This window comes from Martes martes, assembly GCF_963455335.1.
Source record: "Martes martes genome assembly, chromosome: 9".
Lineage (NCBI taxonomy): Eukaryota > Metazoa > Chordata > Mammalia > Carnivora > Mustelidae > Martes > Martes martes.
The window spans coordinates 128,034,437-128,057,208 of NC_137896.1; the positions used below are offsets into that span (position 1 = coordinate 128,034,437).

General features: G+C 41.9%; 1 protein-coding gene and 1 long non-coding RNA gene across 2 annotated transcripts in view; one reads left to right on the forward strand and one right to left on the reverse strand.

The window, feature by feature from the left end:
• Nucleotides 1-18,383, reverse strand: part of DDX1 (DEAD-box helicase 1) — a 35,404-nt gene extending 17,021 nt beyond the window's left edge. Inside the window, exons 1-13 of the mRNA XM_080813146.1 lie at nt 18,310-18,383; nt 15,277-15,328; nt 14,920-14,983; nt 13,743-13,772; nt 13,046-13,142; nt 11,105-11,152; nt 8,412-8,495; nt 8,099-8,182; nt 7,649-7,725; nt 6,675-6,747; nt 4,908-4,984; nt 4,680-4,794; nt 3,811-3,949 (exon numbers count right to left, since the gene is read on the reverse strand). Of these exons, the coding sequence (XP_080669272.1) occupies nt 3,811-3,949; nt 4,680-4,794; nt 4,908-4,984; nt 6,675-6,747; nt 7,649-7,725; nt 8,099-8,182; nt 8,412-8,495; nt 11,105-11,152; nt 13,046-13,142; nt 13,743-13,772; nt 14,920-14,983; nt 15,277-15,328; nt 18,310-18,325 (956 nt within the window). The 5' untranslated portion in view covers nt 18,326-18,383. The remainder of the gene's footprint in view (nt 1-3,810; nt 3,950-4,679; nt 4,795-4,907; nt 4,985-6,674; nt 6,748-7,648; nt 7,726-8,098; nt 8,183-8,411; nt 8,496-11,104; nt 11,153-13,045; nt 13,143-13,742; nt 13,773-14,919; nt 14,984-15,276; nt 15,329-18,309) is intronic.
• Nucleotides 18,384-18,969: 586 nt separating this feature from the next.
• Nucleotides 18,970-22,323, forward strand: LOC308349219. The gene is made up of 3 exons (XR_013967426.1): nt 18,970-19,564; nt 20,155-20,452; nt 21,923-22,323. It is a non-coding gene; the product is annotated as an uncharacterized lncRNA (long non-coding RNA).
• The last annotated feature ends 449 nt before the right edge of the window (nt 22,324-22,772 follow it).

The window sequence follows — 22,772 nt, forward strand, 5'->3', positions numbered from 1 at the left end:
CAGGACCAGAACACCATGCTGTCACTTTAGAACACAGCTGGGTGGTTCCTGAAGACATTGAACATGAAGCTACTCTATGATCCAGCAATTCCACTCCTAGGTATACATCCAGAAGAGATGAAAGTGATCTCCACACAAACACTTGCACACTAACGTTCATAACACAGTAGCCAAAAAGTGGCAACAACCCAAACACCCTCAGTTAATGGACGCATAAGTAAAAACACGGTCCGTGCATATAAATGGGATGCTTTTTGGCAATAAAAAAGAAATAAGCACTGATCCACACTGTGATCGTCATGAACGAACCCTGACATCACACTAAGTGCAAGCGGCCAGTCACAAAAGAACATGTATCACACAATCCCATTTATGTAAAATGTCCAAAACAGGCAAATCTAAAGACAGAAAATAAATCAGTGGCTGCCTTGGCATGGTGAGGTCAGGAGGAAACCAAATTGGCTATTAACGGGTACAGTGTTTCCTTTGAGAGTGAGGAGAAAGTTTAAAAACTGGTTTTGGTGACAGCTGTACAACTCTGTGAATATAACAGAAAAACTAAAAGCAACCCAAACACTTTAAAGAATGGGATGTATGGTATGTGAATTAGATGCCACTAAAGCTATTTACAAAAAGATTGTCTCCTTCTCATAAAGCAAGCAAAATTACTTCCAATCAGAAATATCTACCATGTATCTTCCTTTATTAATTTTATTCTTAGTGACTACAGTCTTTTAAAAAATCCTAGAACACACTAAGAAAGTAGATGACCTTACTACTGAGTCTTGTAACACTACAACTGATTAAAAGTTGGCTTTATGGCTTCCTATCTTCATCTTGAACAATTTAGACAGAAGAAATCCAAAACACAAAGTGCTTTCTCACCTATGAATGTCCATTACACTGGCATATTCCCTAACCACGTACCATTCTAGAGCTGTTACATTTCCTAAATATGGTAATATTAGATGCCAGATTATCTGTATAAGAATCACCTGGAAGAGCTGCCATTCTTCCTAAAGAAAACAAAAAAAGTCTAATTCCTATTCCCTGGAAATTCTGATTCAGAATATGTAACAGAAGAATAAATGTCTAATATTAAATATCTAAGAGAAGAATAAATAATTTGTATCTTTAAATAAAGTCCCTAAGTTCCCAGGTTTGGAAACTATGGTCCTTAAATCTATCATTTCTTCTGCTACAATACTCTTTTCCACTTTCCTTATCAGTTATATTTATCCCTATAAATTTAGCAGAAGATACACACATAGCCCAATCTATCCTTGTGTACAAAGCACTGTAGGCTTGAGGAATATAAAAGAACAGCCCTCGACTTAAGGATTATAAAGCTAAGTTGGGATGAGCAAAGCTATGCATATTTAAAACAAGAACACTAACATGTGACAGTGTATAAGAATTAAGGTGAAGCACACACACAGTCAGTGGTATCCAAGGAGGGAGAAAGGACTGGGCTGGTACAGCCAGGCTAGCCTTGCAGACTAGGACTTGAGCTGGGTTTTCAAGGAAGGCTCATTTATATAGAATACCAAAATAAGTAAAACATAATTTTACCTTTTTTTAAAAGATTTTACTTATTTGACACAGAGAGAGAAATCACAAGTAGGCAGAGAGGCAGGCAGAGAGGCAGGCAGAGAGGGGGAAGCAGGTTCCCCGCTGAGCAGAGAGCCCGATGCGAAACTCAATCCCAGGACCCTGAGATCATGACCCGAGCCGAAGGCAGAGGCTTAACCCACTGAGCCGCCCAGGCACCCCTACAATTTTACCTTCTTAATAAATAGATTTTATTATTCATCTTCCCTTCCAGTCCCTGTCCATAGGTATGTTAACCTTTACACATAATTACAGCACAAAAATACATTAATATTAGCATTTTACATTCTTTCAAAACACACTCTCTTATGAAGAATTCCAAGTCCCTGACATGAAGCAGATGCCCTGGTTGTGTTTTCCTACAGTGACTTTCCCTACCATATCTCCAAGGCATTTTACCCCATTTATTCCATTGTTTCTCTCCTTTCACACAATCCCCACACTCCCACACTTAATCCTGTGAAAGCAAAGACTGTCTCACTGTTATGCCCCTGATCCTGAGCCTAAGAATCCACACATAGTAGGATATTCAAATAATTCCCTGATGAGTGACATATGCATCAATCCTCAAAACAAAACTAAGAATTATTTTACCTAAAAAACTGTATCAAGTATAATTTATCCCTGAGTAAATTTAACTTGTAAGAAAGATCAGTATTAAAAAGATGGTCCTGGGACGCCTGGGTGGCTCAGATCTTTAGCGTCTGCCTTCAGCTCAGGTTATGATCCCAGGGTCCTGGGATCTAGTTCCACATCTGGCTCTCTCCTGCCTGCTGCTTGCTCTCTCTCATGCTCTCTCTCTATCTGGCAGACAAATAAATAAAATCTTTAAAAAAAAAATGCCAACAATTTCAAATTTCTGAAATCAGACAGTGGTGATGCTGGCACAACTTGACTGTGCCAAAAACCACTGAATTGTACACTTTAAAATGGTGGATTTTATGGTGTGAGAATTATGTCTCAATAAAAAAAGGTAATTAACAAAAATCAAGTAACAAATCAACTCACACAGTAGTTTATAAGGCATGGCCTTCCTCAAAACAAAAGGGACTGCTACTGAGCAAGGAGCTCCACAAGATCACTTCACTTACGGTCTCCCTCCAGGGGTTCCAGGAGCCCTCTGACTAGGCAGTGACCAGTGAAAGCCCGAATGGAAAGTTCTCATTCCTGTGAGACAGGCTAGACTCAGCTTCCCAAACTGTTTACCAACATGTAGGAAACAGTGATATTTTCTACACAAATGAAGTGATGGATCTAACAGTGAATGAAATGTTCCCTTAAAAAAATTAATTTCTGGGCATGTGGTGGCATAGTCAGTTAAGCCTCCAACTCTTGGTTATGGCTCAGGTCATGATCTCAGGGTCATGAGATCAAGCTCCGCTTGAGGCTCTGTGTTCAGGGAGGAGTCTGCTTAAGATTCTCTTTCCCCATCTCCCTCTGCCCCTCCACACCCCTACCCCTGCGTGCATGCATGTGCTCTAAAATCTTTAAAAAATACAAAATAATGGAGCGCCTGGGTGGCTCAGTGGGTTAAGCCTCTGCCTTCAGCTCAGGTCATTATCTCAGGGTCCTGGGATCGAGCCCCACATCTGGGTCTCTGCTCAGCAGGGAGCCTCCTTCCCCCGCCCCCCTGTGTGTGGTGCTCTGCCTACTGCGAACTCTGTCAAATAAATAAAATTTTTAAAAAATACAAAATAAAAAATTAAAATTACTGATATTGTTTTGCAAACCATGACATTTCATGTAAGAGAAAAATCTCAATTTACTTATCTTTGAACAAACTTGTTTATCAAACAAGAGTTTTAGGGGTGCCTGGAAGGCATCTGACTCAGCTAAGGTCATGATCTCAGGGTTGTGATATCAAGCCTCCTGTCAGGCTCTGGGCTGGGAGTAGAGCCCGCTCCAGAAGAGTCTCTCTACCCTTCCGCCAGCCCACCTCCCGCCCCCCGCCACCGACCCTAGCGCGGGAGACCCAAGCTCTCTCTCTCTCTTTCAAAACAAAACAAAACAAAAATATTTTTTTAAAAAAAGTTTTATATAAAAACTACTTGCTACTATATATCAAAGTTAAAGTTACACACTCATACCTATGCATATGTGTGCATACTGAATTTCTACCTCATTTTTTTTCTTACTCTTCTTCCAAAACACCTCAAACCTAAAAACAACAAGGCATTTGGGAACAAAAGGAAGCTTTACCTTAATTTAGGATTATCAATATATTTCTTAAACTGCTTGACGTTGTTCAAAGTTTGCTCAGCTAACTCTCGGGACGGCTCGACGATGAGAGCTTTTGGAGCGTTGGGGAGAAACTTCGTTTGTGCCACCTGCGCATTACCTTAAGAAAATGAAAATGATGGGAACATGTTCAAATCACATCTCAATACCTTTACTTGTAAAGCATGAGCACAAATATTCCATTATCAAAAATTTCAATAACTGTCAAAAAACTACAGGACATGTTCATAAAACAAAATAAGGCTAAGATTCCTAAAATCAACTATAGCTTCTTTAAATTTACTTGCAGTGATTGCAACTGATCATATGTTTTGTGATAAAGTAAACAAGCTATGAAATGTATTTACTTTAAGTAACTGAAATAGATTAGCCAACACAATGGTAAGACTATGAGCTTTCAAGTCCAACTGCTTGGGTTTAAATTCAGTTCTACCACTTACTTGCTGTGTGACCTTGGGCAAGTTACGTCAAGTCCCTATTCCTCGAGGTCTTTGTCTGTAAAATGGGAAGAGTACTACCTTATAGGGTTGTGAAGATTAAATAATCTATGTAAAGAACTTAACACAGTGCCACAGCACTTAATAAGCACAATTTTATAAATACTAGATATCATCACCATGATCAGGTTCCCCAAAATGCCTAAACAAAACCAAATACCCAAGAGTTTATGAATCAGGTTTTGAAACTGAATTTTACTGACGTGTTAAGTAAAGATGTGTGACTAAACCAGCACAGGGAGCATGTGTAACTCACTCACTAGGAGAAGCCTCCTTACTGGAGTGTTTGCCAGTACCCCATTCTTGCAATTCTGACCCACTCAGAAGCAATACCTGTGTGCTGTGATTTGACAACACAACTATCCGATGCCTTGGAAAGAGCAACAAAACCATCTTTTGGTGGAAACTTAAATTCTTCTTCACCGAAGTTAAACTTTAGTTCAGCATTCTACCATGGAAGAAAGGGAGAAAATGAAAATTCTTAACCTAACAGTGAACTAACCAGTACAAACTAAGGCAGATCAAAGTAGCTTATAATCATAGCAACATTTTTCTAATTACCTTCAAAACACAAGCAGGAAAGAGGGCTTGGTTCTTCATATGTGGTGGTATTTCAAAGGCCAGACCAAGGTCTTTTCCTAAAAAAAAGAAAAGAGAGAGGGAGAGAAAGAGACTGAGGAAAACAAAATGATCAGAAAAGAACATCCATATGCTCACATCATCAAATCTACCAACCTACCCACATTCATGCGTTCCCATCCTGCTCCCATGGATAAACTGGACCTAATGTCAAACTCTTCACTTTTTACTTTACTCCTACAAGTGCCCCTTCTCCCACTCTACATTTTTCAACCACTCCCTTCATAATGGATCACTTCCATTAGACACTTCAATGAGATAGTCCACGGCACACAACCATCCTGTAACATTAAAACACAGACAACCTCCTTGAATCCACATCTTCCTCTATCTTCTATTTTTCTTCTCCCATGTGTAGTAAAACTCCCTGATTTCCATTGTCACTGTGTAATTTCATTTCATCCCATTCTCATCACTGAAGTGATTCCCAGTCACACTCCCCCAACTCACCCAACAAGCTCACCAAAACAGAGATCATGAGTGATATGCACTTGCCAAACCCAGTGGTTAATCTTCACCTTCCTTGCCAGGCTATACCCATCAGAAGCACTGGATACAATCTGATTCTTCCCTCCTTCAAATACGTTCGTCACGTGGACTACAGGACTTCAATCTCTTGATTCTCCTCCTCCTTCACCTCTGCTAAGAGTCTCCTCACTTTGCTGACTTCTAACCAAAAGAATCCCCAGACTCAGATCCTTCCTTTTCCTTATCTACTCTCGTTCCCTAGGTAGGGAATCCAGTCTTCTAGCTTTAAGTATCATCTGTAAGCCATTGTCTCCCAAAGCTGTACCGCCAACCCTGACCTCCTGCCTTACACATCTGACCACTTACTTGACTTCACCACTTAGATGTGTAGTAAATCTCTCAAATTTAATATGCCCCAAATACAATTTCCAGCATCCCACTGGCCCCCTATCTACCACAACCACACATGCCACTCTGTTTTTAACACAGAAGCCATGAAACAGTGAAGAGAGAGGATATCAATTCTCTCTCTCTACTCAAAACCGTGATGGCTTCCATGAAACAGTGAAGAGAGAGGATATCAATTCTCTCTCTCTACTCAAAACCGTGATGGCTTCCAATCTCACTCAGACAGTCTGTACCATGGCCTCATTACCTCAACTGACCTAACATTCCACCACCCTGCTCCATGCTCAGTGTGTTCCAGACCCAATGGCCTCCTCAATGGCACTCAGACACTTCAAGCACACTTTTATCTCAAGGCCTTTGCATTTACTGTTCCCTCTGCTTGAAATACTCTTTGAAGATTTTTGTACAGCCCACCACCCAACTCATTCAGATTGCTACTCAAATGGCACCTTATCAGAGAAGGCTTCTCTGACCACCCAGTATAAAGTAGCATATCCCTAGACTGTTAGCACCCTCCATCCCCTTATCCTGATTACACTCTTTTCGATGTACTTGTTCCAACCTAACATATCCTGCATCTCTCTTTCCCCACCAGTAGGTAAGCCACGAGATGAAACAATGTTTGTCTACTCCATCCTCTGTTCTAGATAGAGCACCTCCTGGTGTGCCTGGCATTGAGTAAATGCTCAAAACATACTGGTTCAAAAGAAGGGCAGGGAGGGAGGGAGGACTGAAGAAGAGGGTAAGAGAATTATAAATCACAAGTATTGGGTATCTTATCTTCCCTAACAAGACAACCCATTGAAAGCCTACCATTTTTGGAGAATTTGACATGCCCCTTATCTATATCGAGGTAACATCCAATGGTATCATGCATAGTGAATTCCTAGAAAAGCAGAAAGTGCAGTGCTATTATTAGAAAGAAAAATCATAAATTAAAGCTAAAAGTTCAGGGGCGCCCAAGTGGCTCAGTGGATTAAGCCTCTGCCTTCAGTTCAGGTCATGATCTCAGGATCCTGGGATTGAGCCCTGCATCGGGTTCTTTGCTCAGCAGGGAGCCTGCTTCCCTCTCTCTCTCTGCCTGCCTCTCTGCCTACTTGTGATCTCTGTCTGTCAAATAAATAAATACAATCTTAAAAAAAAAAAAAAGCTAAAAGTTCAGTACAACTACATCAAAAGTAGTCAGTGCTTCAAAATAGTTCCTTGAAGCCCTAATGAAGGTATTAAAAAGAGCCTATTGGGGAACCTGGCTGGCTCAGTTGGTGCAGCACATTAACTCTTGATCTCAGAGTTCTGAGTTCAAGCCCCATGCTGGGAGCAGAGATTATTTAAAATAAAGTCTTTAAAAATGAAACAAATTGCCTATTACAGCACATCATATATCACAGCAGAGGCGTCTTGACAGGCTTTTTAGAATCAACATTATATCCAGGCTCATCCTCCTTACTACAGATTAAGACAACAAAAAAACATTTAGATTCACCATGATTAAAAAATAAGAAAAGAGAAGAACAAATACATTCAAGTCAAAGCCAAAATCAAAATGGGTAAAAATAGAGACAAAGTAATATACTTGAGAAAGACTAATAAATGGCATAAGAAAAAAATATGCAGCTCATTTTAAACATTTCTTCACGGAAATCCAAACCTGAACTTTCTGTGAAAAATATTCAGAAAATCCACCTGAATTTCAGAGTCCCTTTTATAGTCCTAGACACGTCACAGTGATCAAATAAGTACACAAGAAAACTTACTAATGCTATGATTAGGTCGATAATACAACTTACCTCTCCATAATTATCAAACTGTTTATTATGGGATTTCTTTCCTGTTCCACCAAAGCCAAATCCGAACTTGTCGGTACCTAGATTTTAAAATGTATTTTATTTATGTGGTTAAGAGTAAAGATAAAACTAAAAGCTCCGTACAAATCTAAAAATCTACAAAAACTCGAAGCATCTATGCAGTTTCGTGTGGTACATATTGGTGCACACTAACTTTACTCTGACTTCCCTCATATTCTTAACCTTCTTCCTCCTGTTTTACACTTAATAGTATGTATTTTTTAGTACTTCAAATCTTTTTGGAACACAGTGAGGTATACATAGATTTATTATTTCCAAGTCTTGAAAATAGAAACTTGTGTGGTTAAGATTATTTTGCTCCCCACTATCATAAAATGTCAAAAATCCACAAAAATATAACCAGGAAATTCAGTTTATTTTAGAAGCGCTCACCTAGGTCTAAGGAAGCCTGCATGGAAGACCACCCAACTCTGCATAATCCTTGGTCATGACAGGATACTTCATAGTAGTGCTTCCCTAGAAGGGCAAAATACTGTGAGATTTATACACACCTGTGAACCATTTACCATGAAGCCCCTTCCCCGCTATTTGAATTACAATTTGTTATGTTCCAAATGAAGAACTATAGATCTTTTTGTAACATTAGAAATCTTTTCAGATCCTTGATTTAAAGCTACCTGAAGAAAGTTCATGTATTAATACATTACTTCACAAGTTGATACAAGTGCAAATGCAATTTAAATACCTTTCGTTAACCCCTTAGTCGCTCTGCACCCATGCCACTCCTTCACTTCTCTGCTCTGACAACAAAGACCATCGGACCCAATTGCTGGATTTGAGAAAAACACAAAAAACCATGTCAGCACAGAGTATATAAATTAAGCATCCTGAAATGAGTATCATTCAGTCTCACCAATAAAATAATTGCTTCACTTGACTTGTTGCCATGTTCCAGACACTGAGACTTACTGATTCCTGAGTAAAAAGAGCTTCCCCAAAAGTAATTGCCCTTATTAACCTCTTGGAGGGCCTTGGCCATGTAGCAGACTAGTTCCTGTACTGTTATCTGTTAACTAGGACAAGATTTTACCACATCAAGTCTGGAAAGGAATCAACATAGCACCTAATCTCACTCCCACTGACAGTGTAGCTGTATCACCAACACAAATGTGTCTAGACAACCATTCTCTAGAGTCTTAAAGAAACGGATCCTCAGAGGGGATGCAGCACTCGCTCATCAATACCTGTGGCTTTGATTTTAGGCTTAAATTAGAGCTTAAGCGAATACTACACTAAAAGGAAAACAGGAAGTATCTCTGGCTTGTTCCCCAATCCATCGATCCAGATCCATTAAGACAAAGCAGGACAAAGACAAATAAACCTTTGTTGTTATTTGCTAATATTAGGACCCTAAAAATTATGTCCTATATGGCACCTCGTCGTCAGTCACCACACTTATTAGAGCTTACTGACTCTAAAGAAAGCACACGGCTTTTGTCTGTACTGGAAAGAAACTCTAACTTCTGTCCTGATTCAGGCTTGATTCAGCACCTGAATGTAAAACAAACTTTCAAGAAAAGCATCTCATCACACATCACCAGAAATTAATTTATTCAAAGTATAAATCCTTATTCATATGGGTACTACATTCTATAACTCTGAACTTTTTAAAAAGTTCTCCAAGCAATGGCAAATCCTTAAAATTCTTATACTTAAAATTCTTATGCACGTATACAGATATATACTTTATATAAATTGAGGTCATATGGTAGACAGCAGCAATTTGGATGTTTTTGTCTGTTTGGGGCATGATTCCTCTTACCCACTCTCTATTTCTTTGCATTCTGCTTTTCTTACTCACCAACACCTGGTGGAAATTTCTCTAAGTCAACACTGTAGTTCTGGCTCATTCTCTGTAATGGCTACACAGTAGTCCTCAGATACAACCTAATCTGTGTTAACCAATCTTTTAGCAAGAACATTCATTTTGTTGTCAGTTTTTCACCATTACAAATAATGCTGCACCAAACAACTTCGTATGTATAGCCTTATATAATGGCACGTTTATTCTAATGGGCTAGACCTTCCAGAAATAAATACATATTTTTAATTTTAATTGGTAATGCCAAATTGCTTCCCAGAAAGGCAATAATTTGTTAGGTTGGTTATCACTCTATTCAATTCTTACCAATCAAATGGGTATAAAACAAAATCTCACTAAAACGTTAATTCCCATTTCCCTACTATCTATAAACATTATTTTTGGATGTTTATTGCCATTTGAATTTGCTCTTCGGCGAGCTGCCTATTTGCATCCTTTGCCCACTTTCATTATTGGTGATCTTCCTTACCAAAGTAAGTACCTTAATCTGCTACCTATGCAAGAACCCCTCACCAGTTCATAAGCGTTCTTTGTAGTTCATCAACATTGCAAGTATTCTCTTTGTATTTTTTTTCTGTGCTATCTTTCCCACATATGTATTTTTTTTTAATTGAATACAAATAAACCTTATCTTTTACATTTTCCAAGTATCCTCTTTGGATTAGGAAAATTCCCCCACCTCAAAATTGTACATGTAGTTTTCTCTATTTAAATTATATACACAGGCGCCTGGGTGGCTCAGTGGGTTAAAGCCTCTGCCTTCGGCTCAGGTCATGATCCCAGGGTGTTGGGATCGAGCCCCACATCGGGCTCTCTGCTCAGCAGGGAGCTTGCTTCCTCCTCTCTCTCTGCCTGCCTCTCTGCCTACCTGTGATCTCTGTCTGTCAAATAAATAAATAAAATCTTTTAAAAAAAATGAAAAAAAAAATAAATAAATTATATACATATGGGCACTTGAGTGGCTCAGTCCATTCAGCATCTGCCTTTGGTCAGGTCATGATCCCAGGCTCCTGGGATCCAGCCCCATGTGCTCTCCCTGCTCAGCGGGGAGTCTGTTTCTCCCTTTCCTTCATCCCTCCCCCTCTGTGCTCTCTCACTCTTGCACTCTCTCTCTCTCTCAAATAAATAAAATCCTGTTAAAAATAAATAATACATGTATGTATATTTAAATCCTAAGTACATACAGAATTTGTCTCCAATTACAAATTAATTTTACATTGCTCCAGACAGAGCATCAATTATGCCAGCACCCTTACTGAATCAATCATTCTTTTTCCCACTGAAATATTGTTTCCTGCATGTCAACTTATCACATATACTAGGACATATTTCCATTATATTCCAATTTCTTGACTATTACTATGTCACTACTCAACTATTCAAATATAGCAACTATATTCTAGTATCTAGTAAATTAAATCTTCATTTAATACTATTTTTCATTTTCATCATAAATCTTCATTTAATACTATTCTTTTTCATAATTTTCTTGGTATTCTCAGGTATTATTAAATACAAATTTCTTACAAAGAAGCTGCTAAAATCTATCTACTTACCAAAAGCAGATCCTCTATCATATGGGTTCATTTGCCATTTGTTGAGCACTAAAATTAAAATAAGTCACACACAATCATACGAAATTAAAAACACTCTCTAAAAAATAAAATATATTTTATGTGATACCTTAATTCAGATTTATATTTAGATTTAATATGATTTTACAAATTATCTGGAACATACAAGTAAACGTTTTGCTCTTTTTAGTAAAGGCAAAATTGAAAGTGAAAGGCAAGAATTATTGCCCTTGGGCTAAAGCCTTTTCTCCTCACTTGCGTCACAGCACTCGGTAGTAGATGGCACTGATCTCTGTCCTAACTACGAAGGTAAGGATAAAATGAAGCTTTGGTAACTAAATATGTTGAAATAAACAACCAAGTTGGGCCCCTGGGTGGCTCACTGGGTTAACCCTCTGCCTTCAGCTCAGGTTATGATCTCAGGGTCCTGGGATCGAGCCCCGCATCGGGCTCTCTGCCTGCCTCTCTGCCTACTTGTGATCTCTCTCTCTGTCAAATAAATAAATAAAATCTTAAAAAAAATTAAAAATATAATTGACCAACGTATCAGGATTTAGTTAAGTATCACTGTGTCATTTTTAAAAGAAAAGCAAGTCCTTTAAGTCAGTATCACATTCGAAAGTCACAATTTTTTTCCCCTCCTCACTTGCATGGAATCAGCATTTTCCTTTTCTAAAACATCTTAATAGTCTATGCATAACCGAAGAATTGTATTAGCTGGAGAACTCTATATATACTCCAGGCCTAACTTCCTGCCCAAGGCAGAAATCTTTTCTTGATTACTTATGGCCCAACAATATCTACCATCTGCTTAAACACTCTGATGGGGAAGTAACTTACTGTTGAGGTTCTCTTTCTCATTGTTCCTTCTAATTACTAGTAAGTTCTTAAACAGAAATCTTCATTAGATTATTTCTAATTAGTCCTGGTCCTTTCTGAAACAGTTATTTTCTCTCCAGATCCCTTTCATGATTTTACAATTATCTCATCTCTTCTGTACTTGTTTCTCTATGTTTAGACCTCAAGTGTCTTTATTCCTCACAGGCCGTGATTTTTGAAACTACCTCCTCCTCTGGAAGGTACTACTATCCTCCTCTGGAAGCATTCTCTTTTACCACCACCTCTCCTAAATGAACTATCCATTAGCTCACAATTTATTTATGAGTTCATTCTATGAACTATGCAACACTGTTACTTTCAAATTGCCAAGAAATGTTGATCTGGCAAGTTCATTCCACTTAAGCTTGCTATTTTGTCACAATCACATTCTGTACCATGAAACAAATGTGACTTAAAATACAGAACAAATTTTGTCAAAATATAACAAAATAGAACCATTTAATGAAAGCAACACAATTTACAGATGAGGAAACTGATGTAACATTATCCAGGGCATAGAGGGGACTGGAAATCCTAGTAAAAGGATCGATCTCCATGCAAATTGAACTAAACATAATGCACTTTCAAATTTACACTTTACATTTTAACTTCCTGGACACTTTTCTTAAAGGAAAAACAATGCATGCCTCCTTCCCCTGTGGAAGAAATACGTCCCACAATCATGGACTCTAATTCCATCAATTTTTTATAAAATCCTCAATACTTTTGTAAAATATGGTACCAATTTATCTTTAATATTGCACAGAAAAGGCATTAAGAAAAGCATTAAAATAACTAAATATAATTTCCAAAATGCCAAACCTTTCTCAAAGAAAGCACTGTTAGTATTTTAGGAGAGACAATCTTTCACCATTTATGCTGTAAAAGGCATTTAGCATTCCTGATTTCCAGGGCACCAAATGCCAACAGCCCGATCCCCCAAACACTGACAATAAAAATGCACTCTCACCTCCCATCTGTTAATGCCAGGAATGAGAATTACTATTTTTACATAGAAGGGAAATATTAATATGCAAAACTTACCTGAAGCACCAGTTTTAATTGTTGTTTTTCCTTTTTTGCCTTCCTGCTGGTCTTTCAGAGTTTCATATACTATCTGGATAACTGGAATACTGAAAGCCTATCAAAGAAACAATAGTTCTCTACATTAGTATTCATTATTAATGACAATTTAACAGTCAATGTTACAAAAGTTACACATGCGCATTAAATAATTACATATTCCAGACTGCTACTCTAATTTCATTTGCCCAAGTCCCAAATACCAGCAAGATAACAAAAGAGTTGATTAAGTGAAGGAAACAGGAGGCAGTTGACAACCCAAAACCATAAACGATGGGGATTTTCAGAACAAACGTAAACAGGAAAAATACTGTCCAGTCTGACCAATCCTGGTGCAGGCCAATAAGAGAGCCACCTCTATTTGCAGCCTCTTTATTCCTAGAGCCATTGCATTAAAATTCAGAAATAAATACAAATACTAAAGATACTGCAATTCTTTATCCAAGAGGAGTTTATATCTGTACTAGTCTTAAGCCTATACTCCTGCAGATCTTATTTCAGAATTAGCTGCCAACTAAAATATTCTCAGTGGCAAGCAATCAATTCCTCACATTTTGGAAATGGTTGTTTTATTAAGTATTCAAAGTAAAAACTACTGTTCAAACTTGCTTTAAAAATCAACTCTTACAAAGTAAGTCAACTTAAGTTTATTACTTACACCAGTTTTTCCACTTCCTGTTTCCGCAGCCTAAGTGGGAAAAAAATAATTGAGTTTACAAATTAGATTGTCAATTTAAAAAGTCAAATTAACATGACAGTATGGAGAAATCTTTAAGACTTGACTGGCTACTATAATTTTCACAGTGCCTCTAGATATCTCAGGTTTCTTCAGTCAACTGTGACTACTGCCAATCTTGTCACTTCTCCCCCATCCCTCAACAATCTGCTCTCCCCTCTTCTTTCCCATTGCTACCATTCAAATCCAAGCCCTCATCATTCTAATCTAGATTATTACAAAAGTATCCCAGCAGAATCTAATCTCTGAGCTGTACCACAAACTGCTACCAAATCAGTCTTCATAAATACACAGTTCTAACGATGTAACAACCCCACTTAAAAATTTCCAGTGACCCCGGGATACCTGGGGTCACTCAGTTGGTTAAACGGGCTAAGCATTGGACTCCTTGTTTAGCTCGGATCATGATCTCAGGGTTGTGGGATGGAGCCCTGCATGGGACTCCGGTCTTGGTGGAGACTGCTTGAGATTCTCTCTCTTCCTCTCCCTCTGCTCCTCCCCTACCCACAGCTCATGCAGGCATTTTCCCCCTCTAGAATAAATAATTTTTTTTTTAATTTCCAACGATTCCACCCTGCCAACAAATACCAATTCTTTAACGTGACACTTGAGAAAGAGTCCAAATAATCAGACCCACTATATACTTCCCATCTTATCTCAAGTTATACGCCTCCCCCCCCACCACATTTTATGCTACATCTGATTGAATTACTCTGGGATCATATCCTGCATTCTCCGACTCACAGTTTTTACTGATATAGTCTCTACTTACGGAGCATTTCTCTTTCATCTTTCCTTTGTCCAAAATATACCTCCCCCAAATAGAGCCACTTGTATGACAGACACTTCTCTGTGTACCTGTCTTAATATGCTACTGGATTTAAGCTTCTCAAGGGTACAGACTGCATCTTATTCACCTCTGTGTTCCCCACAACTTCTGCCTCATTACTTTGAATACAGTGTATGTATCCTCATTGTGAATAAAAGTAATTTGGTGAAAATACCATTTCTAAACCTATGGAGCTCTTCACGTGGGTCACAAACTGCCATAGAATTGTGTGTCCTCAGCTCCCAAATACCTCCCCAAATGTAAACATACCATAAGTACATCACCGCCGCCAAGGATCAATGGGATAGACTCAGCCTGGATATCAGTTGGGAGACTAAAAGAATATTTTGAAGAATTTTAGTTAGTAAAAAGAGAATCACCTATGCTTAATAAGTTATGTTAAACGATAAACTTAAAAGAGAATTTTATTTGGTAAACAGCACCAATCTTTTCCAGCTAAAAATACATCAAAGTGGAAAAAGGAAGCTTTCTATAATTTAGAGAATCTTAAGAAAAACTGAATTTTAGTTACTCAACTAGATTCAAAAATATTTGATAAGATCACTAACAACTGTTTAAATTACTGAACACTGTTGTCACTGGTACATTTAAGCTTTATGTACTTACAGCCAATCCATCTCTTCTACGGCTTGAGCAATCTCGGGCATAACACCCATCTCTGAAAATAAAAACTCACTTTAAAAAACTGGACATATTAAATGTAAATAATATTGCTTTTAAAATTACTGTCCAAAGAAAAGGGAAAAGGTTTTGGAGCGTAGCTGTTATTTAGTACTTCCAGAGTATGGCACCGTTGAAAAGAGTATATAGTTAACAGAGAAAAGACTTGTGTTCAAATACAAACTCTCCCTAGCAATGTGACCCTGAGCAAGCTCTAGAGCTTAAGAAGCTATAAACCTGTTTTCTTCTGACAAAATCACTAATGTGATCTACGTTGTAGAGCCACAGGAAGATTACGGATAGTGATATGTAATGCACCTGACACATAGTTGTCACTTGATACACAGTAGCCGCCAGTGAGTGCTTCCTTCCTATGACTGGTGAAAAAGCCGGAGAGAGGTTTCTCAACCAACACTTTGGTTGTTTTATATAAAGATAACGTGGAAGTCATGTGCCTTGATTATTCGAGGACCACCTGATTAGCCTCAGCGATCCGAGAAAAGTGAGCAGACAAGTGGAGAGAGAGGCCCAGCCTTACTGGCAACCATAATCAAACTCTGGCTAACTAAAAATGGAGGTGCCGGGGTGAAAACTTGGGTAACTGGAAATCACACCTGAAGAACTATGGTTCTTCACTGTTCAGGTATTTGAATAATTAATTCACTTTGAAGCCAGTCTTAAGATTATTTCTCTGATTGTATTTTGTCCTTTCTCAAATAGTTACACATGAAGTAGTTGGACTGTGTAAACCTCTTTTCCAAGTAAGTAATTTTTAAGTCTGCATTTACAAAAATGAAACTTTTATTATTATTATCACAAAAAGACACATTTCTATTTAAAAATTAACAACACTCAAACATTCCTAAGCCCCGGAGATAGCCAATTTGGAGATGTTTTATTTCTTGTAATGTGAAAAGGCATAAATCTACACATTGAACATATGCACTGGAAAAACAGCTTTTTTGCTGCACATGAGAAGAATCATACTAGCAATTAACACAAGAGGTACAACACTAAAACTTTGGTACCTAGTCAACTCATTAATACAAATATTAACGATAGGAGAAAGTATGAAAATCTTTTTCAAAAAAGGCTCTCCTACCTCTAAATCTCCTCCAGGAAAATCCACAGATCAAAAAACTAATGAAGATCTGAAGATGTATATCCAAGCAGGCCTTTCTAAGAATTGGTCCCATTAGATCCAGCTATATCCTCTCTCTAAAATCCATAGTGCTTGAAAAAAGGTAAGCGATGCTCTTTTTTTTTTTTTTTAATTTATTTATTTGACAGACAAAGATCACAAGTAGGCAGAGAAGCAGGCAGAGAGAGAGGAGGAAGCAGGCTCCCCGCAGAGCAGAGAGCCCGATGAGGGACTCGATCCCAGGACCCTGAGATCATGACCCGAGCCGAAGGCAGAGGCTTTAACCCACTGAGCCACCCAGGCGCCCCGGTAAGCGATGCTCTTAAAGCTGCCGAGTCTACGGCAAGCTGAAGTTGCTTGTCAAACTGTTAGACTGCAAGCAGCAACCACAGACCGCTTTCAGCAAATTCTAAATGTTTCGTTCCACTCTGGTCATGTTCTCTGCATGTTTGCTTTGGAACCATGTTTTCTCTAAATAGAACACTTTAGGCTGCCTGGGTGGCTTGTCAGTTAAGCGTCTGCCTTTAGCTCAGGTCATGATCCCAGAGTCCTGGGATCAAGTCCTGCATTGGGCTCCCTGCTCAAGGGGGAGTCTGCTTACCCCCCTCCTTCTGCCTCCTGTTCATAATCTCTCTCTCTAATAAATAAAATTTTTTTAAAAAATAGAACACTTTACTATTTAAGGGAAAAACAGGAATGCTCATGTTCTGTGATTCATGTCTTTATTTCCTATCACAGACTCTTCTAGTCCTTTACCCTAACATTCTTGAAATCTGGGCATGCCTCCGGAAGACGCAAACCTATAAAACGACAATCTGGAACTGCTCGACACGCCTGGGCTCTAAAATCTTGCTTTAGGGGGAGCTGGGGAAAGGAAGCCAGCTACCACTCTGGGTGGATGCCGCTTTGCCTCCTCTTATAAGATCCAACACACACAAACCAGAAATCCTCTCTAGTGGCTTAAAGATGTGGAATTCCTCCCGTTTTTATAGGAGTAAAGGGAAGAAAGTACAGTACTGCGTTCTACCTGGAGTCCCCCTAACAGGCGAAGACCACTAGAAGATCACAGGCCCAACTTGATACATTTGCTGTTACATAAATTCCCCGCCTTTACTGTGCAGAACGCTTGTGGCAGCTCCGTAAAGCTGCGGATGTGAAAAGGACGACAAAGAAGAGGGGGAAATCACGACTCCGGGGTGAAAGAAACCACCTCCAATGACGGTTTGGCATAAAGGAGAGGGTCACGGAGCCAACAAAGAACACGTGAACTTGCAAAACGTCCGCCGCGCGAGTGTGTTTGCGGGCGAACATGCTTCCGCTTGTAGCGTAACCGCGGCCGGCTCGGCGTTTAACAGACAGAGGCCAGACGTGTGCCTGGGGCTCTCCGTCCCACAGAGGCCCGCAACGCGGGGGGCAGAGGCAGGGCGGCCCGGTCCGCGGCGCCTGCCCACGCGCGGCCGCCGGTCGGCCGGGCCCAGCCCCGAGCCCCGCTGCCACGTCAGACCGGCAGGAGGCCTGGCGCGGCGCCGCCGCCCCGTTACCGCGGCCGCGGGTCCCCGGGCCTACCGGCCGCCCGACGACGGGGGAGAGAGACGACGGGGAACCGGGAGACGCGCGGCCAAGACCCGCGGAGAGAGGCACTGGCCAACCCCGAGGCGCAGCGGCCCGGCCTCCCCGAGGCCGCCGCGGGTCCCCCCGCATCGCGGACTCCGCTGCGGACAGCTCCCTCCCGGGCTGCGCCGCACCTGTCCGCCCCCACGGCTCCCGGCCGGCTGCCCCCGGCGCCCGAGCGCGGATGGAGCCGTTCGCCTCAGCCCCTCCCCGCTCCCAAGACGCACCAGAAAAGGCCGCCATCTTCGCCGGGTCGCGCGCGGCTCCGCTCGTTCTCCCTCCGTCCCTCCCTCCCTCCCTCCGCGCTGACACGCTTCGCAGTGGCAGCGCGCGCTTCCGGCCTACGGTCTGCGGCTTTCCGAGTCCGGGCAGGACCCCAGTCCCGGGAGAACGGTTCCGGCCGAAGAAAAGGGCCGCCCGGGAGCGCGCCGCGCGTGGCCCAAGTGCAGCGGGACCTCCTCGCCTTCCGCCGGTAGCGAGGACCGGTCGTCGTCATCAGCCGTGCTGACGGTTACCGTTTACTTAGAGCGTGCCATGGGTCATCAGGACCACTTTAGCACACGTGAGGAAGCAGACGTTATGTGATGAGGGCACCCGGTGGCCCAGGGTGATCTGATAGTAAAACGTGACCCTCTCCGCTGCCCGGTTCATCACCCCCAACCCCTGAAGATCAGCGGGGCTTTGCGGTGTGCGAAGGACGGAGGGGATGCACTGAGCTCATGGCCCAAAAAACCTACGCTACGGAGTGCCTGCACCCGAGACATCCACTCAGTGCCTTTGATGGAAGGTCCCCAACCTCCCTGCCCCCCCCCCCGGTGTTCCACGTGGCCCTGAGCATTCCCAGGTTATCTGGCCGCCCTGCGGCTGGGGCTCCTTCCTCTTTGCAGGGAGAGGAGAGGGGGTGAGGGTTGAATGCTCCCCACCCCACCCTCAGGTAGTGTTCGTGCTTTTATTTTTTTAATTATTTAATTTTTTATTTGACAGAGAGAGACATCACAAGTCGGCAGAGAGGCAGGCAGAGAGAGAGGGGGAAGCAGGCTCCCTGCTGAGCAGAGAGCCCGATGCGGGGCTCGATCCCAGGACCCTGGGATCATGACCCGAGCCGAAGGCAGAGGCTTAACCCACTGAGCCACCCAGGCGCCCCAGTGTTCGTGCTTTTAGAGGAGGACAGGAAGAGGCAGGAAAGTTGAGGAACTCGTCCAGAGCCACACAGGGCCGCTCAAGAGCCGGCGGGGTCTGAGCATCCTTTGCTTCAGGGCAGGTGCCTGCTGTATACACCGTTGGGCTGCCCCGGGATGACGCGGAGGAAAGGGAACCCCTCGGGCAAGATGCATGGCTGGAGTTAGAGGTGCCACGGCGGGACCCCCACTTCCTGAGCAGCCTGTGTAACCTGCACAAGTCTGGGCTTCGGCGCACTCATCCTTCGGTGCAGGAAGAGTAGCACCTGCCTTACAGGGTTGTTAGGAGGATTCCATAAAACAGGTAAAGCACCGTGCACGGTAAGGATTCGCAAGTATTCGTGTTACTGTTACATGTGCAGTGTTTGTTACATGTTACATGTTCAGGGTTACCTGTTCAGGATTTGCCTGAAGCTCCAAAAACCAAGGACAATACATTCGGCCCCAAGCTTCACACCTCCAGGGGGCACCATTTACATTATATCCTATATCCTCACACATTTTATATATCATTCTGCAAATGATACCCCCGAGAGTTATGCAATGTAGCGATTCTGAATAGATGTCACATTCTAAACACAGACAGGACATCACCTATCACCCAGGACTTGCCTTTAGCCAATCCCCATCTTAAACATGGGAAAAGATTGAAGGTATAAGAAAAAGAGATTTCTCTGAAGAGAGTTGCTGACATCCTATGGCATTTTTCCTCTCTCAAGACAGAAAGCGTTTTCCAGGGGACCACTCAGAATTTTTGATCTCTGGGTTTGGGGAAGCATTAGACATGCTGTGAGAAGCTGTGGCAGGCTGAGGCAAAGGGAACGACAAGGTTGCTCACAGAGCAGGTCACATTTCCAACACCTGTGGGCAAACCCGTGTGACCTTTCTCCCAAGGGCTCACTGGACCTGTGGCAACGGACTTGAAGTGGTCTTCAAAGGAAAGGTACTACAGAGAGCTGCCTGGAGAAGCTAAGTGACCCAGCAGGCAGGCTCCCAAAGAGTCCAGATGAATTCATGCCTTGTAAGCAGAGGAGAGATATCACCTACCTGCCTCATGTGAGTTGTACCTGGAAGATACCAGCAGAAGAATCTCCAAGATAACCACAGAAAGTACACCCTTAGAGAATCAACCTTGCACATGACTGAACCAGAGAGCACCAGTATCAGATCACACGGCAGCAGACAGATGAAGGTAGGTATCTCCCCCACCCCACATGACTTTATCTCTCCCCAGACCGCAGAAAAAACAGCTAATGGGAGAGGGGAGAGCAGAACCTGACCCCACACCCCACCCTACTGCCAACCCGGGGAGGGAGGAAGCTACAATTTGGGTTCAAGTTGTGAATTTTGATCGTGACCCTGGACTCAATAATTTAACTACAGAAATGAGGCTATCATTGTGAGGCAGACAAGTTTTCATTATCTGAGAGTAACCAGAAAAGCTTCAGAAGACGCCAGTAGCCCTACCTAGGTCAGGAAAAGGAATAGCCTGTAGAGAGGGTTTGAAGGGAATGAATGATGTTTTCAGCTTATGCCCTATCAAGTTTAGCTCTAACATACTACTTTGATAAATTATCGGTGTGTGGGTGTGGGTGTGTGAGTGGGCGGGGGTGTGTGTGGTAATACCCTGAATAATGTGAATTGAGATTAAATGTGATTGACCACCCACATTGGCAAGTAAGGACAAGGCCATGCAAAGAAGTGGCAGGCAACTCCTTCGATAAACCAAGAGGCAGAGGATGGGTCCCTCCAGACCCGTATGCTCCTGGTCTACTCTTCCCAGAACAAGCTGATAAGCCTCCTATCAGGGAAAGTCCTAGAAGCCCAGAAATCCAAATCCAACCACTCCCTAGATCGGTGGGTGGCACGACAACCACCACCAGGTGGCGCCAAACTGCAGCTGAGCCTGGTGAAGCTTGCACTGGTTTTAAAAGTACCAGCTGGGACTTCTCCTGGACATTTATTTCTAGAACCTCACATAGAACCCCACATCTTATACACTTGGGTCTTTTGAACCCCACTAATCATGATGTGGTGGAATTTTACTACATGATCCATGTACCCAGAAAGACTGCACTGTATATTTTCAAGTAAGCTGTGCTATAGTCCTTGCAGAACATATGGTTGATTTTGCAACTACTGAGACAGACCTAGGAAACATTGGCCTTCAGACACCAGGACAGTGGAAAGAGAAGGAGTCCAATGAAGGACTCTGTAGACTGGCCACCCGAAAGCCACACACAGTCCCCTTCCCTCTTGCTGTTCTCTATTACACAGTCTGGGGAAAAGAAAAGAAAAGAAAACAAAAAACCCATCACTTTTGCAGACTCCCTTGTAGAGAGAGATAGCCATGAGCCCTGGCTCTGCTTGGAGAAGTGTAAATGGAAGTTCCATGTAGGGACTCCTTAAAAGAGAAAGACCTAACTGGCATGGCTCTTCTTCCTTCTGGGACATGGACATGGTGCCTGGAAAGGTAGCAATGCGTCTTGGAGATGAAAGCTTCATGCTATGGCTATTGAAACAAAATAGGAGGAGACTGGATCCTTGATGACAATGATAATCCAAGTTGCCAGCCCAGCTCTGGCTACCTCTAGACCTCTTGCAGTTTGAGAATGCCTTATGTATTTAAGCCACTGATAATCCTCTCTTGCTTACAACCCAGCCCACTGCTAATAGGTACAAAAAAGAACGGAGATGCACAATTCACTGGTATGGATTTGGTGTGATGCGTCATTCAGAAAACTTTTTCAGGTGATCTGGAATAGAGCAATAAGCAACCAATTGTGGCTCTAAGGAGGAGGAGACATTTTGGCCTGAGGCATGAAGGCAGCATCGAAAACACTCCTTGAATACGTGGTCATCTCCTCACAACCGAAAATAAGAATGAAATGTGTCCTATACAGTGGAGGAAGTGACCCCGAATCCAGCCCGGGAAATAGACGTCCAATCAGGTTGTTTACTTTGTCCTTTTGGTTGACACCCAACCCCCTTCCCAGACCTCAGTCTGGTCCCTGATAAAGATAAAGCAAACTATGTGTAAACCTGGCGATTCACAGACCTGTACCCCTGGGGATAAAAATACATTATAAGTTTATTAAAATAAAAAAATTAAAAAAAAAAAAGATAAAGCAAACTGCCTAATTCCTAAGGATCCAGCCCCCAAGAGAATGGAAGCAGTAGGGAGGAAAAGTCTTAATGTAGAAGAAGTTGATCAGAAAATGTGATGTCTTCATGATAGAAACCCAAGTCCTTCCCCGTATGATACAAACCTACCCATCATTCCAGCCATGAAACCATAAGCTTCTACCTCCTCAAATGCGGCCCTCCCATCCACAGGTTAGGAGAAGAGAGGGCTCTAGAGGACTTGGCTCTGGATCCTGAATCCTGCTTTCAGTATATGTGATGTGGTCAACCTTCCATTAGGAAACCCCCTTCCCTTTGATATAGTTCAGAGTTGGTAAGGCTCCTGAATCCGCCCTCCTTAGGATGGCACACACCAGAACGTCCATGTC